Source organism: Bactrocera neohumeralis, chromosome 4, assembly GCF_024586455.1.
Source record: "Bactrocera neohumeralis isolate Rockhampton chromosome 4, APGP_CSIRO_Bneo_wtdbg2-racon-allhic-juicebox.fasta_v2, whole genome shotgun sequence".
NCBI classification, from domain to species: Eukaryota; Metazoa; Arthropoda; class Insecta; order Diptera; family Tephritidae; genus Bactrocera; species Bactrocera neohumeralis.
Window position 1 is genome coordinate 749,400 of NC_065921.1, and position 18,077 is coordinate 767,476.

An 18,077-nucleotide genomic window follows, 5' to 3' on the forward strand; every position below is an offset into this window, starting at 1 on the left:
GGGGGTCAAGCACGCTGCTGCACTAACCTCTTTGTAGGTGCCAGTCGGTGTTTCCATTGATTTGTCCATTTGCCATTCGGAATTTGTCCCCTTTTATTCTCCACATTATGTTCGTTTTTTTTGTTTCATACTGGGCATTGTGGAGCTGCTTTTTGTTTCAAGCTCAATGCCGAGTGTTGTTTTATTTTCAGTTCCGTTTTTGATGGCATAGATATGCAGGTTAATTGTTTATCACGCAAATAACAGATATGTACATATGTATGTATATTTGTAAGCTGGTGAATTGATGTTACTACATGATATTTAACAATAACACACATGTGTATTTCGAATATCGGATTGTGCCTCAATGGATCGCCTTAACTCAATTGCGCGGACAATTACCGGCGCATAGGACGCACTTGAGGTTCACTCGATGACGTCGTTCGGTAAATTCAACTCACAAGTTAGCATAAAATAGTCAATCTAAAACATCTAAAAATTAAATAAAATAGCTAGTTCAAACATATTGTATATGTATGTGTTTGTGCCATTTAGGTCTCTCACTCTAGGACATCCCGGGTCAATGTACGACTTTGAATCTCACAAATAGGAGAATTTTTAAACACAAGGTTTCCATATTTCAGTCTGTGAATCAATAAAATCTATGTACATACATATGCACCTATTCCATTGATTTAATTGAATATCATTCCATGTCCAATCCAATTTCCATTTCATAGAGATTTCAACAACATAAAAAAAGATACTATGTGTACATAGATTATTACATACATAAATATGTAGTTGTGAACATAAGTTTAGATGCTGTGCCGTTGAATATAATTCAAGTTGTGCGCGAAGGCTTCGGTAGCATAAACGTGTCCCCCACGCCTATTGTGTTGGCCACTTGATATCAGTGTGCGCTCAGCTGTTGGCAGCTCAGGTGTTTGGACAAAAGTTGACAGGTTTGTTAGCCCGTATTACGTGTGAAGCTGTCTAAAAGCCATGTATTTATTTATTGGCATTTATTGTGTCCGTGTATTTTACATTTTCATAAAGTCTTGGAGGTTGGAGTCTTTTTGTTGTTTATCTTTCGCACGCTCTTCGAATGAAGAATCAATTCGTTATGGATTGTTGTGAAATTATGTTGGATTGTTTTGTAATTTTTTGTATACTTTAAATACTAGTCACTTTAAAATTCGGTCAGTTGTGGCCGAATCTCTTTGTGATATTCTTAAAATTATACGCTGCGATGGCAGTTTCGCATATAAATATACATATATATATTTAATCTATATTAATTGGGCAGAAAGTCAACGTAATTTATTATATTACTTCCTTGATTTCTAAGTTCTTACGTTTTATACCGATTTATTTAATTTTCTACATATTTCATTTTATATCATATTTTTTTTATATTCTTTTTTTCTGAATTTACCCACAGTATAGTTTTACCATATTTAGTTCGAAATTTAAATGAATTCCAATGACGAATTCCAAAAAAAAAAAATCCAATATTCAAATTTAGAGGCGTCAAAACAATATTTATTTATTGATGTACATACATACATATGTATTTTTGAATTGTTTGCAAATCTGGATACGTGAATGCTGCCATGCAGCAAGTATTCCTGCTGAAATGGTGATTGTATTGTCTTTCGATATTCAATAAGTAAAGGTTTAATGGTAATATAAAATACGACAAAATTTTAGGCTTTTTTGTGGCTTCATAATTACACTTCGATGCCTTGCATTTCAAGCCTCTGAGTCGCTGTCGCAGAGTGGAGATACGATTGAAAACGATCCCAAAGAGACAGTCGATTGGACTGGACTAATCACCGATCTACGTGATAGTTGGCAATCACCGCTTTATTACTTAAAAAAACGTGGTTATCTGCCTCCAGGCAATGAAAATTTATTGGAGCAAAAACTAAACGAATTACGAGGCATAAAAATCAATGAACATAATTTTGACGAATTCGGAGAGAAAGCTGATGAGAATATGGAAGAACTTCCTAACGCCTTCTCAGCTTCTTCCAGTGTTTTAAGCTCAGCTGAGCCAGGTTCAATCGATTCCGTTGAAGATGCCAACTGCAATCAAGCCATTATTACATCTGGTAGCCAGCAACAAGAGCCGCAGGATTCTACAGACATTTTGTTCAAAGAACTTTCAGTTGATATGCGTTCTGATGCTGATTCTAATACCGAAACAGACCGAGACTCTGAAGAAGATTTAGGAAGCCTCAAAAATAATATTGCAAACGCTTGTGCTAAAAAGCCGTCTACAGCCGCGACGAAATCCAAGTCCAAATCAAAGTTGAAATGTAAGTCCAAGACTAAGCCAAAATCCAAGCCTGGATTTTTTCAAAGACTAAAGGAAAGCTTTTCATCAATATTTAAAAAACCCCAGGCTGCGAATTCAAAAGAGGAACAGATAAAAAAGCCTGCACTTTCATCGGATTATGCCAACTATTTTGTGAAGTATTTGGCTCATAGAGACATGAATACAGATGCGAACAATTTGAGCGTTAATGATTTAAATAGTCGATATGTTGGTATAAAAAGTTCTAGGAATTCAGAACGTGTTGGTAAGGGTTTACACCGAAGAGAGTACAATAGCAAAGACTTAAATTCCAAGGTTTCAACGTGTGGCGATCTAAGTGATAAAGAAATATCATTGCAGACAAAGAACGATATTGCATTTGAAAAATTCAGTGACGAAGCAACAGGTAAAAAGGATTCGGTGTTGAAAGAATTTCCATTCCAAGATTTCAACTTTGGAGATTTAAATTTAAAAAAGCTAAGTACAAAGGATATCAGAAGTAACAACAAAGCTGATGACCAGTTTTCTGATCTAGAAAACTTTAAATCGAAAGATGAAGAAGTTAATAAGATCGTGCATAGTTTGGCGGAACAACATTCTACTGCAAAGGATCCGTTTAAGAACGAAAAATGGGAGACAAAAGGTGATTCTAGTTTGAAAGAATTAGCACTGCCTAAGGACTCCGAAAATTTACTACTTGAAAATAATAAATTAATCCATGAAGATTATAAAGACCATAATGTGAAAGAAATCGTGCCAATTATAGCAGGAAAAAGTATTGAAGAAGTAATTGGGAATGGGAAGAAGGAAATAAGTTCCAAAAACGAAGTCTCTAATGAACTTACCGCGTCAAGTTTTAGCATGAGAAGACCGAATTTTGATGCGAAAGACGATACAAGCAAGCTTTTGGGTCTCAAGAATTTTGACTTCTCCTTTCCTGACTTAAATTTGAGGAGTTTGGCTTCTACCTCTAAAGATATCATATCCAAAGATAATAGTTTTGATGATTTCGCCAACTTGGGTATGTCCAGTCTTAAAATGAAGGTGCTTGAATCCGACGGGGAAGAAATTGATACTCCCACTGATATTGAAAGTTCTGGTTTCGCTGCCAATGAAGACATATCAAAGGAAAGCGACGTGAACGAATACGGCGTGCGGAAATCAGATGACACAAGCTTAAATATAAAGAGCCACAACGTTAGGGTTGCAACCGGGTTAGCGGAGGCTAAACAAACAAAAATAAATGGCTTCGTGTTAGGGGATCTATCCGCAATATCAGATAAAAATAATCTGGACTTAGATCGACAATTTACGAGGCAAGTTTTGGAAAAGGTTATGAGGAGTACAGTTCAAGAGCGTGAGCTTGACAAGCAGTAGATTGCGGTAATTACTATTTTGAAGTAGACATATTTTGTAGTCGTATTGATACCTTAAACAGTAATTATTTAAATGGTGTTCAGTTATAGCAATTTATTTAAATAAACAGTTTTACGATTTTTACATGCGTTGTTTTCCCCCTCATTTCGATGGCCAATCTCTTGAAACTTAACTGAAACTAAGGTTACAGATAAGTAAGTTAACAAGGAGTATTGGTAGCTGCTTGATATATTCTAGTATATGAAAATATAAATAATTCTACTTCTATGCGTATTTGCATTCCGGTTCCATTTAAAAATAGTATGACTTTGTTTATTTTTCGTTTTATTCATCGAAAATTATTTATCGCTTAAATTTGCAAAAATTGGCAAGCGATTAGGTGTTCCGTTATGAACAAAATTGAATCTTTGTGACCAGTAAAATCTTTGCGAAGCCCAGGTTTTTACAATGAGTTGAGCGATATTTTAAATGCAACGTGCACAAAAGGATAATTGTTTTCGTCATGTTGGCAAATATTTTTTGGCTGCATGAAAACAAAACTGAAGTATCAACAAACATTTTGGTTTTCTCTTGTTACCATCTCCTTCATCCCCTAACCCTTTAAATAATAAATCGTAGTTTACAAGATATTAACATAGGTGTAAACACATCTATAAATAAGCCACACCGAGAAGATCACACCTTTCCTAAACACTAAATGCACATGTTCATATGTACATACATACATATGCACTTACGTATATGTGTGCTAAGTGTGTGGGCCCAGGGGTAATTTTGTTTACACTTATCAATACACACATGGCGACTTTGCATACACATTTCTGACATGAAATGAACTTGTTAAATCCACTATGTATTGTCTTAAAACAATATGTGTATGTAAACAATTCAAATCGCTATTATTTGCGCAAATAGAGCGCATGAGAAATATCATCAAAATATTTCTGCGTACTCATCTTTGCTTCGAATTTACTAGATCGGAGGCCATAAAACATTTTTGGAACTTTTTAAAGACCCCCACAAAATATATTAATTAACTTAGACACTACGAATATTTACTTACTCATGTGTGCTTTGTAAATTTTATAATTAGCACATTGTTTAATTTAGGATTTGTACGTTCTACATATTTCTATAATCAATTATTTGCGAAGCTGAATAAACAATGAAGAAAAGAAAAAAAAATAAATTTTCATCGAAAATCACAACTGCATTTATTTAAGTTAAGAGTTAATGCTTTCTTTGAATTTATATACACATGTACATATATAAAACTTAAAAAAAAAAACAGAAAATGATGCCTATTTCACCTGCAAATTTTTGATTTGTCGTGGACATGTATGTATGTTTGTTCATAGATACGAAAGCATGTGCTTTGCTTCTATGGTTAAAAACTTCGCCTTCCATACATCTACCTTTTTACATTTGTATAAATTATATCCATATTTTCAAAGTTTTGTACATTACTTAAAATGTAAGAAATGAATCTTTAGCGATAGAAGGAGACTTGCTTGTTAATCAGAATTTAATTGACAGATGGCTGCTAACCAGACATTGATAAAATGTCCCTAAGATGGCCAGATAGGAAAATATTGCAGAGATACAGGAAAACATCAATGTCCTGAACTTGTTTTGGAAGTAATTTGTGTTTGTTAATACTTTTTTGTTGTAAAGCTGGCTGCGGAATAGGAGCAATTGTAATTTTTCTGAAAAATATCTCGTCGCGCGATGTTTAATGTTAGTACAAATGATATACATATGTACAAAATTAATTCGTTTTGCATTTCATTTGTTTTGTACTAATTTGAGAATTTAAGTGAAAATTTTACTTAAAGTTGCCACATTATTTAGGGATGCCGAGTGGCATTAATGCTGAGCGGTTAAAAACGCAAAAGTAAAGTAATTCATTGTTCTGTGCTTTGATTAAATATTTTTATGACCAATATTTGTATAACACATCTAGGGATAACAGATCAATATTTCTTTCATTAAATAATAGTATTTTTGAACTTGCAATAAGATCCAATTTATTTAAATGCTATAACACTAATAATATAACTGTTATAAGCAAGTATTTTTAAGGATTTTATGAATTAAATTTTGCATTGCAATAAATAGTCAATTTCGCAAGCAGAATGGAAGCTTCCTTTTGCTGCTCTTGAGACAACGTTTGGAGGCGAACATCTTTTTAGGAGTGATTGCTAGTTGTGGTTAGTGAGAGGCCGCCTTTTCGTGGCGATGATGTAGTTTGCTTTATTGGTGACTTCTTCAGATTAACAAAGCCCAACTCATTGTCAGGTGATGGCGAAGATGTGGCACCGGAATTGCGTCTCGACGAAATTGCTCGTACATTTGTGTCTAAATGACGAAAACTACATTAAAGAGGGAGAAAGAAATATTCAGCTTCTCTTTACTTGTAATATTTGCTTGAAACGAAAATGTAAAAAACTTTGCATACCGCAATGAAACATTACTCTTCTGCCCTCCGTCATCATTGTTACTGTTGAAGAGAAACGCTAAGGGCCAGGAAATCCACGAATTCCGATCCATCGATGTTTGTGTTCTTATAATCGGATTCGAAGAGTGTCCCACTACCGGCGATGTAACATCTAATGACATATTTGGCGTACCTGCCTTATTGATAGCCGGGTTATAGATTTTCGGATCGCTGACCATTCGTACGAAGAATGAGCGTTTCTTAGCCAATGTGTCTTCCTTCTTTCGATTGATGATCTCCGTTAGTTCATCGTGTTGTTCCTTTTCAAGCAATTCGTTAGCAAAATCAACTATGGTTTCCCAGGCATAATCGATGTCATCTTCACAGGCATTTTGTGCCACCGCACAAAATCGTATAATGTATTTATCGTTGACACTAGCAGGAACCATATGCAGTTTACCTGATTCATTAATGGCGCTGAGTAGCTTCTCATTTAGCTTGTCGTTACCTTTCAATCGGAAACAAACCAATCCAAGCTAAAAGAGATTAACCAAAAACAATCCTCAAATAAGTAAAAAAAAAACGGGAAGAAAGAAGGAAAAACGTTAACTTCGGTTGCACCGAAAGATTTCTTATAAGAACTTGATTCCGATCATTGCTATAGTGATTCGATCTGAACACTTACTTCGAAGATTGCACCATTGCCTTAGATAATGAGCTATCCCGAATTTTGTGAAGATGACTCGGCAAATGAAAAGGCTTTGAATACAAGCACTTGATTCCGATCGTTCAGTTTGTATGGCAGCTATATGCCATAGTGATCAGATCTAACGATTTCATCCGAGATTGCACCAATACCTTAGACAATGAGTTATCCCAAATTTTAAGAAGATGACTGATCGTTCAGTTTGTATGGCAGCTATATGCTATAGTGTTCCGATGTCGGCGTTACCGACAAATGTGCAACTTCTTGGCAAGAAGCGGACGTGAGAAAAGTTTCAAATCAATATCTCAAGAACTGATGGACTAGTTCGCTTATATACATACAACCCTGTTTAGGGTTTAATTAAAGAGTACGATGTACTTATAATACAATAATTGTACTCATTTAATGTCGCAAACTTGTGTGCAAAACAGCTGTTGCATGCAGTTTATTTTGCGAGAAAATTGCAATTATCCGAGACTATTTTCAGTAGCATTCATTATTTTTAATTATTTATAAAAAAACGACCTCGGATAAATGAAGAACATTTGACTTATTACAATATTGCGCTAATTTAACTCAAGTTGCGACTTTGCCACTATTACATAATTGCCACATTGAATGAGTCCCCTTAATATTTCACATATGTACTTTTTGGTTTGTTATTTACTACTACGTGGTAGTGTACATATAAACAATTAGTGAAATCAATACGATATACGACATATTATATAATGTTTCACCAATTCATCAAGGCGGTTACAACCAACGAACAAACCGACAGTAACTGCAATCTGTGATTACCCTTTCAAATGTGATGGGTTAGACAAAGAGTCTGCCAGTAGGTTAGGCAGTCAGTCAGCTGCAGTGCTAACCAGTCAATTGATCTGTCAATCAATTAAAAGCACTAAAAAACAATTTTAATAAGTAAGGAAAGCATAAGCGCGGCCGGAACCAACAATACATATGTATGTACAAATATTTACTTATTTAAGTCTTAAAACCTGTTTAACTTAGGCTTGATGGTTATGCGATCTTTGCTCTGATGATATCTTTGACTTTGATATTTGTATTTCTTATTGAGATCTCGCAAATTTAGTTATATTTTCGGTAGAGAGTTAGGTGAAAGTCCTCCTACTAAGTATACTTTTTTATAGTTCAATTTCGACCAAATGTGTTTAAAAATGCTTAATTTACAAAACTAATGCACCTTATGTTGCGGCTTATGAGTGTTGATGTGAAGCTAAGCGCGTCAGCCAGACACAGAGGCGAACTTTAAGTTGTACGGTGCCATACGTATGTATATACATACATATGTACATAACTTATTTACATATGTATTGTAAGTATGTGTAGGTAGACATGCAATGTTTACACGAATCGAGCGATGGAATCACAAAACTTTACTAAGAGAAGCAAAAAAGTTCAGCCACCTACAGGTATTAGTACATGTTATACCTCTACATTAAAGCGGGTCACTTCGGATGATTAGGCGATATGTGATCCATAACTAATTAAATGTTGAATATGGTATATGTATATATATGTATATACATATAAAAGTAATATGTGTATGTATTTTATTTATTTCCACGACAGAACTTGATAAAAAAACCAAAACAAGAAAAAACGTTAACTTCGGCTGCACCGAAGCTAATATACCCTTCACAGGTGCATATCTTCTAGTAACTATGTGTCGAGCTTGTATGGAAGCTATATGCTATAGTAATCCGATTTGAACAATTTTTTTGGAGATTATGTTATTATTTTAAGCAGTAATCCATGTCACATTTCGTGAAGATACCACGTCAAATGCGAAAGTTTCCCATGCAAGCATTTGATTCCGATCATTCAGTTTGTATGGCAGCTATATGCTATAGTTAACCGATCTGAAAAATTTCTTCGGATATTACATTGTTGCCTTAGAAAATAATCTGTGCCAACTTTTGTGAAGATACATTATCAAATGTGAAAGTTTTCCATACAAGAACTTTCAGTTTGTATGGCAGCTGTATGTTATAGTGGTCTGATATCGGCAGTTCCGACAAACGAGCAGCTTCTTGAACAGAAAATGACGTTCACAAAATTTCAAAACGATATCTTAAAAACAGACAGACGGACATGGCTAAATCGACTCAGCTCAACATACTGATCATTTATATATATACTTTATAGGGTCTCCGACGCTTCCTTCCGGGTGTTACAAACTCCAAGGTACAAAACTTCAGGGTATAAAAAGTTAACTAAGAACTTAAGAACTTAATTCGGATCGTTACGTTTATATGGCAGCTGTATGCTACAGTGATCTGATCTGAACCATTTCTTCTAAAATTGTCTTATTACCTGAGATAATGATTAATGATCCATGCCAAATTTCGTGAAGATCTCTTGCCAAATGAAATTGTTTTTTCATACATGCACTTGATTCCAATTGTTCAATTTCTATGGCAGCTTTATGCTGTAGTGCTCTTGGCCGTTCCAACAAATGAGGAGCTTCTTGATGAAAATAGGTGCAAAATATCAAAAACTGAGGGGCTATTTCGTATATACATATACAGACAGACAGAGAGATGAACATGGCTAAATCGACTCTACTATCAAGCTGATCATTAATATATATGTATATATATTTTATAGGATCTCCGTCGTTTCCTTTGGGGGTTACAAACTTCGTGACACTCTTCATACAGACTGTTTAAGGTATAAAAATGTACACACAAACAATTTAAAGCTTGGCTCCGAATGCACCATTTTTACTTAGTTGAATGATACACATATCTATATAAATTGTATACAAAATCGGTGGGTGTTTGTATACATACATATATTCATGGAAATTGTAGATGGGTTGATATGAGCTGGGATTTCCTAACACAATATTCGGCTTTCACAAGCCATTCAATGCAAAAATGCGTTTTTGAACTCGAGTTCAAATGTTAATTAATTTTATACACCCGGAACATGTTACTACATAGTATAATAGTTTTGTTCACCTAACGTTTTTTTAGACATGTGGTTCTCAAGAGTACATAAAACGCATATAACTCAATGTTAGGGCCAGGATTTGGTTTGGTTATAAAGATAAGGGTTTGCCATTATGTTTTAAAAATTACTTCGGGCAAGTGACCGCCGCGGCGAACTTGGAAAATTCCATTCGAGAAGTCGAATTTTTTACCACTTTTTGCCATAATTTGGGATAATGCCAAAAATACTAAAAGTTTCTTTCAATAAATTGATTGTTTCGTTGGCTGTATGTTATGCAGCGTCATTTTTTGGAACCAAAGTTTGTCCGCATTAACATTCTCTATTTCAGACACAAAAAAGACATCAATGTTGGCTCTATACCCTATACCGTTTCCCACTAACATTATGGCTGCCGTCATTTTTGAAAAAATATGGACCAATGATTGTCTCTGCCCATAGAGCACACCAAAAGGTATCTTGTTGAAGATGTAACTGTTTTTCAAAAATGGCTTGTTATGATATTCCACTCCAATTGCGACAATTTTGTTTATTAACGTACTCATCCTCAAATTCAAAAATGCACTTCATCACTGAACAGAATTTTCTTACGCGAATCCGAACCTCGATTCGGTAACAATTTTGTAATCGTTGTTCCGGAATAATTCTGTTCATTTTGAAATGGTAAATCAAACTTAGTATAAACCAAGTAACAACTCTGAAAAAAGTATAGCCTTATTGAAAACTCATGAATCCGAACCGCGTAATATCGGGTAAATCCTTATCCTAACCTCCATATATCTAATATACGAATTTCAAACTTATATATCGATCAATATGCAAAATTATGGTAACATATAATACTGGACATCAGATATATGAAATCGGTCCCCAAATTACCCCTCGTTATTCCAGCAGACTTTATGTTATATCGAATCTTCATAAAATTGTGTGGAAATACTCCAGTTTTTCTCATAACCTGAATATATGTACCTGATGTGTTGATTTCGATCTACTTTTATGATAAACAATTTGTGTTGCTCAAAATGTGTGATATTCTAATAAAAGTAAGTGGACATGTTTTCTTAAACAACAAATAGTTTAGATTAAATTAGATTGAAACCTCATATGCCTAATATAATCAATATTATATATTCTTACATTTTTATACTCTTGTAGCATGTTGCTACAGAGAGTAATATTTTTGTTCACCTAACGATTATACGTATCACCTGAAACTAATCGATATATGTAGATATGGGATTATATATATACATGATCAGGATGACGGGATTAGTGCTTACAGTTGAATTTTTACCGAAATGTGTGAGATATGTAATTGAAATTCAGAGATAATCCTTTCTTGATAGTAGCATGTCCGTGTGCTAGAAATTGCTTGAGTCAATACTTCCCTTAGCTCCCACATACCTAATATTAAAGTTTTAGAACTTCCGGGTGACTTTATACCATATATAACGGCCAATATGGGAGTTATATTAATAAAATTGAAACAGCTTGTTTTTCTAAAAACGGTGCACAGTTGGGCTTTGAATTTATAAAATCGGGTGCAAACTCGCTCTAGACCCAATATAACTAACAAGTTTTATGTTATTGAAGGCACTTCCCTGGCTTTAATCATTTCAAGTTGCAATAATATAAAATGTTCTGTTATACCCCGAACTTATTACTTCCCTACTTGTTTCATATAGCTTTATGCAACACCTAAAAGTATTTTCCCTTGAATCGCAAGAGTATAAAACATTCGGTTGCATCCGAACTTACCCCTTCCTTTTTTGTTCAAATTGTAAACGCTTCAGCTTTTTAGCCACTCACCTTAACTTGATTACAAATCTCGAAGCGTTTATCTTTAAGCACATGCTGTTCGAAACGTTTGGCCAATTGGATGTGACGTCGTATATAGTTCTGCAATCCGGAAATTCCGTAGGAACGCAACACAAACCTATTTAGAACACACATTAATATTACATTTTTCATAAAATTATCATTTGTTAGATAAGAAAATTGTACGATGCTAATTACGAGTACAGATATTGAAAACTGTCAAATTAAATTAATTTTAATTAATTTATTTATAATTCCGCATTCTCCTCATTCTTAGGTACATAGAGAATCTGTCATCTGCCCCCTCTCTGGTTCCTATAGAAGAGATAAAACTTCTGTTTGCTAATGAAATTGCTTTTTAATTGAAAACTACCCGAATCCCTCGATATCAACAATTAATTTTTATAATTAAAATCCGTAATTAATGGCAAGGTTTACAGTACTACCTGTTGTTGTTGTTCCCTTCAACTTCAAGAGTTCGAATAGGTAAAATTAATTTATTAATACCTATTTTAATAGATTTGCTTTCTAATTGATTTTAACAAATTCCTGATCAATGATTTTTGCTCAGTGGTATGTCAAACGGTGTTATTTGATTTGAAACCATTACAACTACATACGTACCACAATTTCAATGAGCGAAAACGTCGACTGAGCGGAACTCCCCAATGACGGTAGTCAATCGCTGCATCATCATAGCAATGCTTCAGATACAATGGATCCACGACAAGTGCTGATGTCAAGCGGATTCGATCGCGGACCCACAATGTTGAACAGTCGAAATTTGTTAATAGCCATTTATTGGGATTCGTATTGAATGAATCAGCGTATTCGATACCCTATGCACAACAACAACAATAGAAATGGTAAGAAAATGCCGGCTTAAGTAATTCACACAAACATTTATATAGTATGTACATACATACATATATAACAGGCATGTGTGTATGGTAGATATGTATGTATATGGGCAATATTAATAATGTACATTCCAATTCCAATTCTGCGAAATTCGCATGCACATCAAAATAAATACGATTAATTGCGTACCGTTAAGAGTGGCTTCAATTCGGGGCAGATGAAAGAGTTGCCGGCATAGGCAGCATCCACATGCAACCAAACACACTGAAACTTTTTCAATTCCTTGCCAATTTCCTCCAAGTTATCAAAGGCGCACGAGCCGGTAGTTCCAAGGGTGGTGGAAACGAAAAATGGCACCAAGCCTTGCAATTCGTCCTCCTCCATTGCCTAAAGATTATAGCAGTACACAAAATGTGAAAACTGTTGCGTAATATTTCTTAACATTTTCAATGCTCACCTCACTCACGGTGCGCCCGCGCAAGCTAGCATTTTCATCTGGCTCCAAAATTCGCAGTTTTACAAAGCTTATCATGGCAGCTTTCTCAACACAACTGTGTGCTTCTTTAGAGCAATAGGCGATCAACTTGGAAAGTAAGTGACTTTCCTCGGTAAACGGATGTTGAGCCATAAGACGTTTGAGCGCCTGAGCGCGCGCGGCCAACATGCTGACCAATACGCACTCAGAGGCGGAAGTCTGTAATAAAAAATAAAAAGAAAGCATTAAGCGTAAGACCCAAGTTTTAATATATTTTTTATTTTATTCATAATATTCCCATTTTACTTTCCTGTATAACTCCACCTCCTGTGCTGCCCTCTTTTAAAGCTAAAAAATGGTCAGGTAAACCGATTGCTTTTCCTAAAAATATGTAATTTTTACCATTTGCATAACTGAATAGAAATAAAATAAACACCCATACCCAGCCAATCCAACACAATTGTTTCCAGCTCCGTACATGCGGGACTTGCGGCCCAGGAAAACCCAATGCAACCGATACCATCCCCGAGCATATCACCCAAAATCGATTCGAATGCATTTCCTGCCGGAAAGTAGGCATGAAACCGTGGATGCTGCCAATGCGTGACTCCAGGCATTATTTTATCTTCCACATCTTGCATTATCTTATTCCATTCCTCCGGTTCGAATGGAGCCTCAGCTGTGTTTAAGCGCATTTTGTATGTAAAATACATATTTGAAATTATATTGGTCAAAGCAAATATTTTCCCTACAAACTCAGCTTTTAATATAAAAGTATAAAGTCACTTCTTTTTGAGAGCGGAGCAGTGAGTGGGATAGTATTTACAATGGATTTGACCTAATTTGCAAGTTTTTTGTAGCCATTATGGTGCGGTCCGATATGTATAGCTAGATATAGTAGATATATATCGAAAATATCGGAATGAGGCAATCATGATGTTTCAGAGAAAAAATAAACTTTCTATAAAACGCCATTTTGCCCATCCATGAAATATGCGTAATCCACATCTTTGCTTGATTTTTTTAATGTTCTATACATATTGGTGCGGTGTGTGAGGGAGATATCTAAGTAAATAATTGTTGTGCCTGAAAACTTACATGGTATTAAATGTCTTAGATAGCCGGGTTCGACGCTGGGTGTGACACGCCGGTCTTTCAGGGTGTCCAAATATTTGCATATATATTCGACCATCTCTGTGCCATGCTTACGAAATGCTTGACTATCCATATTTCGTGAATGATTCTTATACCAAGTTCTTCGAGCCTAAGGAAATGAGTAAAAGGCAATAATATAATATGAATACTATATACACTGTCTAGTGGAATGTTAATATACCAAACAAGTACATTAAACTCTAGAAAAGTGGTTTTCACGAACAGAAAGCCTATCTTAAGTAAGGATAGAAATAAGCAGTATCCTGAGGGTTCACCTTAAATCAAGCTCAATTCATAAGAGAACACTAAAGATAATTTCCATTTATTGTTTTAGGTCTTGGAAGGAAAATTTAAAGGATGATATAGTGAACAGTGAAACACAGTCAGAAATTAACATCTTACTTTTATAATTAATACTTTACCTCAGCAATTAACTTCGTTGAAATTCCTTTTATTTTTCAATTTCTTACACAAATTACACGGTTCATTTAAAATCTGTATGCATAGGTATTATTATACTTGAAAAGATAATCAACGGAAATTGGAAACTTTTACACGCTTAAAAAGCGAATTTATTAAGATTTTAAATTTACTCCAAGATAAATTTATACATCTTTATTATGTATGAATCTACGGGCATGTTTCTTAATAGAGGATATTAACTTTTGAACGGTTTTTCTTGTCACTTTGGACGTATATTCATTCCACAAAGGCAATATTGAGCCATGTTTATTATTATTCACCGATATTTTACTATTCGGCGAAGCTGTCGACAATTAGGCCGACTAAGGATTCTTGATATTACTTTCTCCTTGCTGATTTGACACCACTTCATGGCAATGGAAGAATAATGAATAATGTGTGAACGCCAAATCTGGTAAAATTTTAAAGAATATCAGTGCGTCGAGTAAACGGCAGTCTTTTCTCAAAACGCTTTTTCATATACATAAATATACTATGTCATTGTGCCCTCCAAATTATAACTTTTTGACAGTATTTATCTTTTTTATCCACATTCCCACCTTATTTAACATAAAGCTCTTATCCAGGATGTTGATTTCCGTCGCGTTTGACATAAATTTCGTCATTTATTACAAGGCAGCCTTTGAACTGTGATAAAATTTGATTGTACACAAGCTGTATTTAACTTTCAGATAACCCAATTTTTATTTTTAATTTTATTAATTATCTTCGTTACTAATTTTAGATCAAGTGCTCCTCTTTTCATACACTTTTTTTAGCTCTTTCTATTCTCGTAAGTCTCTAGATTAATTATACAATTATGTCATGCAACTACAAACTGTTTTTTGATTTAATTTCAATTTTTGAACATGTCTTTGGATTGATATCGGATTTGCTACAAATTCGACTCTATTATTTTTCGATTAGCCTACTCTATTTCAGATTTAAAGGACAACAGACATGCATGACATTGAAAGTTCCTATTGTACATACATATATCAATTATGTGCTCAGATCAACTGAACTGATTGAGAAATTTTGAAAAATAACGGAGCAGATCATCAAATGAATAGGACAATAAAGTATGGCTTTTTTAAAGCTCTCCACGATTGATTGGGAAAATATATTTGTGTTGTTATATCGTATATCAAAATTAAACCCAAACCATAAAAATACGTATTTTCAAACGACGTGCTTTAACAAATGTAGTTTGTGGGATTGGATTAACTATTATTTGTAGACGCCGTTTATAGCTAATCTTTCCTTCTATTGCGATATTCGCCGTTGAAAACGCTTAAGTCCATTAGTATTCGTGGAAGGTTCTGCTTTCCAACTAAAAGACTAAATCTTTTCTATTGTTCTTTTTCACTAGCGGACCCAACTAAAATGCATATTTTCTCAAAGGTTCGTTCCATCGCTACTACTATAAACGATAGATTTATATTAGTGTAATGGAACATGTATGTATTAATAAATAAAAAAATCTAGTAAGTAAGAAGTAAAATACTATTTAATGAAGTTCTTGTATGGAAAATTCTTTTTTCATGTTTGACGCGATATTTTCACAAAATTTGGCATAGATTATTGCCTAAATCAATGGTGCATTCTCCAAAAAAAAGATTCCGATCGAACCACTAGCATACACCTGCCATACAAATGGACCGAAAATGATAGCGATTTTTTATACCCTTTTATGCTATGAGAAATGAACATGTGAAAGATATTATGGCCTCGATGTAGCCGATGTTTATGCGTTTACTTGGTTTTGTCTAAAATTTAAAAAAACTTCACACTAAAAATGCTGTTTAACTATAAAAATATTTAAAGCATGTTGCCAGTAGAAATTTGAAATTACGATGTCACAAATTTAAGGCGAATCTGACATTCTAGTTGTGAACATTATTCAATTTTGTAAAGTTATGGGTTATAGATATATTTCGTAGAGGTGCAGGAGGTTTTGTACGACATATTTTTTCAACGAGCACTATAATTCCCTTATTATTTATGGCTCACTTACTAATATTAAACATAAGGAGCACGATTGGTTTAATTTTTGTTTCTTTGCATTTATTGTATTCAAAAAAAAAAAAATTATCCAACACAAACTACCTTTTGGCCAGTATTTTCACTTCTTCTGAACGGAGAGTTCTCAGAATACCGCTCAAACTGCTGCCGCAGCAGTAACTGATCGTTCGTTTGTGATTTAACCAAGATATAACCTCGGTATATTGTTCCGTGTATTGCTTGCCACGCAGCATCCAGTCCACCCACACAAACTTCGCACAATTCCAGCACTTATTAAAGGGTGTAAATAATGGAAATAAGGGAAGGAAACGAGACATTTCTGGGGAGAAGTGTGTGCAAGGAATGTTCGTTGCAGTGAAATAAGTAAAATGTTTGTTTCACCGCAGTCATCATTCCGTAAAGTTGGTTAGCTGTGCATACGCCTGTATACTTACTTATATTTGATTCAAAGAACCACTTTTTACGCTTACAAATGTGTTTATATATTTATGTATGTGAATGTGTACGTACAGACACAGTGCTCCAGACAATTTGCTGTTATCAAAGTTGATTCCTCACACCATTTCTATTTCGGATCCTGCGCCATCACTGTTCACAAATATTAGGTTTGTGTTAGTAAATAATTGCGGTTCCGGGGCTGCATTGGACTTTCGTTTTTGTTTTTATTAAGTCCCTGTTATGAGGTCAAACATTTAAATAGGAAAACGTGAGAAGATGCCAAAGCGCGGAGTTCGGACTGCGTATTTTTTCTTTCTTGACAATATTTAATATGCAATGCCGAGATAACAAACTTACATATGTACGTATGTATACATTTGTGTGGAGGTATGTGATATGGGATTTGTTACCTTCTTTGATTTCCTTCAAGGGGATCTCGTTCTCAATAAGCGAATATAAGTAAAATATACAGAAACATTTTAACTATATGTCTTAAAGATAAATTGTTCAAATATAGTTATTGTAAATAATATATTTTTTATACTCTCGCAACAATGTTGCTAAGGAGAGTATTATAGTTTTGTTCACATAACGGTTGTTTGTAAGTCCTAAAACTAAAAGAGTCAGATATAGGGTTATATATACCAAAGTGATCAGGGTGACGAGTAGAGTCGAAATCCGGATGTCTGTCTGTCCGTCCGTCCGTCTGTCCGTCCGTCCGTCCGTCCGTGCAAGCTGTAACTGAGCTGAGATATCATGATGAAACTTGGTACACGTATTCCTTGGCTTCATAAGAAGGTTAAGTTCGAAGATGGGCAAAATCGGCCCACTGCCACGCCCACAAAATGGCGGAAACCGAAAACCTATAAAATGTCATAACTAAGCCATAAATAAAGATATTAAAGTGAAATTTAGCACAAAGGATCGCATTAGGGAGGGGCATATTTGGTCGTAATTTTTTTGGAAAAGTTGGCGTGGCCCCGCCCCCTACTAAGTTTTTTGTAGATATCTCGGAAACTACTATAGGTATGTCAAC

General features: G+C 34.7%; 3 protein-coding genes across 4 annotated transcripts in view; 2 read left to right on the plus strand and 1 right to left on the minus strand.

Moving 5' to 3' along the window:
* LOC126756320 (ribonuclease P protein subunit p25-like protein) overlaps positions 1–18,077 on the plus strand; it is a 39,469-nt gene that overhangs the window by 14,961 nt on the left and 6,431 nt on the right. The window lies entirely within an intron of this gene.
* LOC126756313 (uncharacterized) lies at positions 1,599–3,682 on the plus strand. Its single transcript, XM_050469290.1, has 2 exons — positions 1,599–1,624; positions 1,696–3,682. The coding sequence occupies exons 1-2, from the start codon at positions 1,599–1,601 to the stop codon at positions 3,680–3,682; spliced, it is 2,013 nt and encodes a 670-aa protein (XP_050325247.1).
* On the minus strand, positions 4,957–16,776 carry LOC126756315 (tyrosine decarboxylase). Its single transcript, XM_050469291.1, has 10 exons — positions 16,688–16,776; positions 14,060–14,225; positions 13,404–13,640; positions 13,272–13,342; positions 12,944–13,180; positions 12,676–12,873; positions 12,250–12,464; positions 11,617–11,743; positions 6,141–6,655; positions 4,957–6,054 (listed from the first exon to the last, which is right to left on the minus strand). The coding sequence occupies exons 2-10, from the start codon at positions 14,187–14,189 to the stop codon at positions 5,871–5,873; spliced, it is 1,914 nt and encodes a 637-aa protein (XP_050325248.1). The 5' UTR covers positions 14,190–14,225; positions 16,688–16,776; the 3' UTR covers positions 4,957–5,870.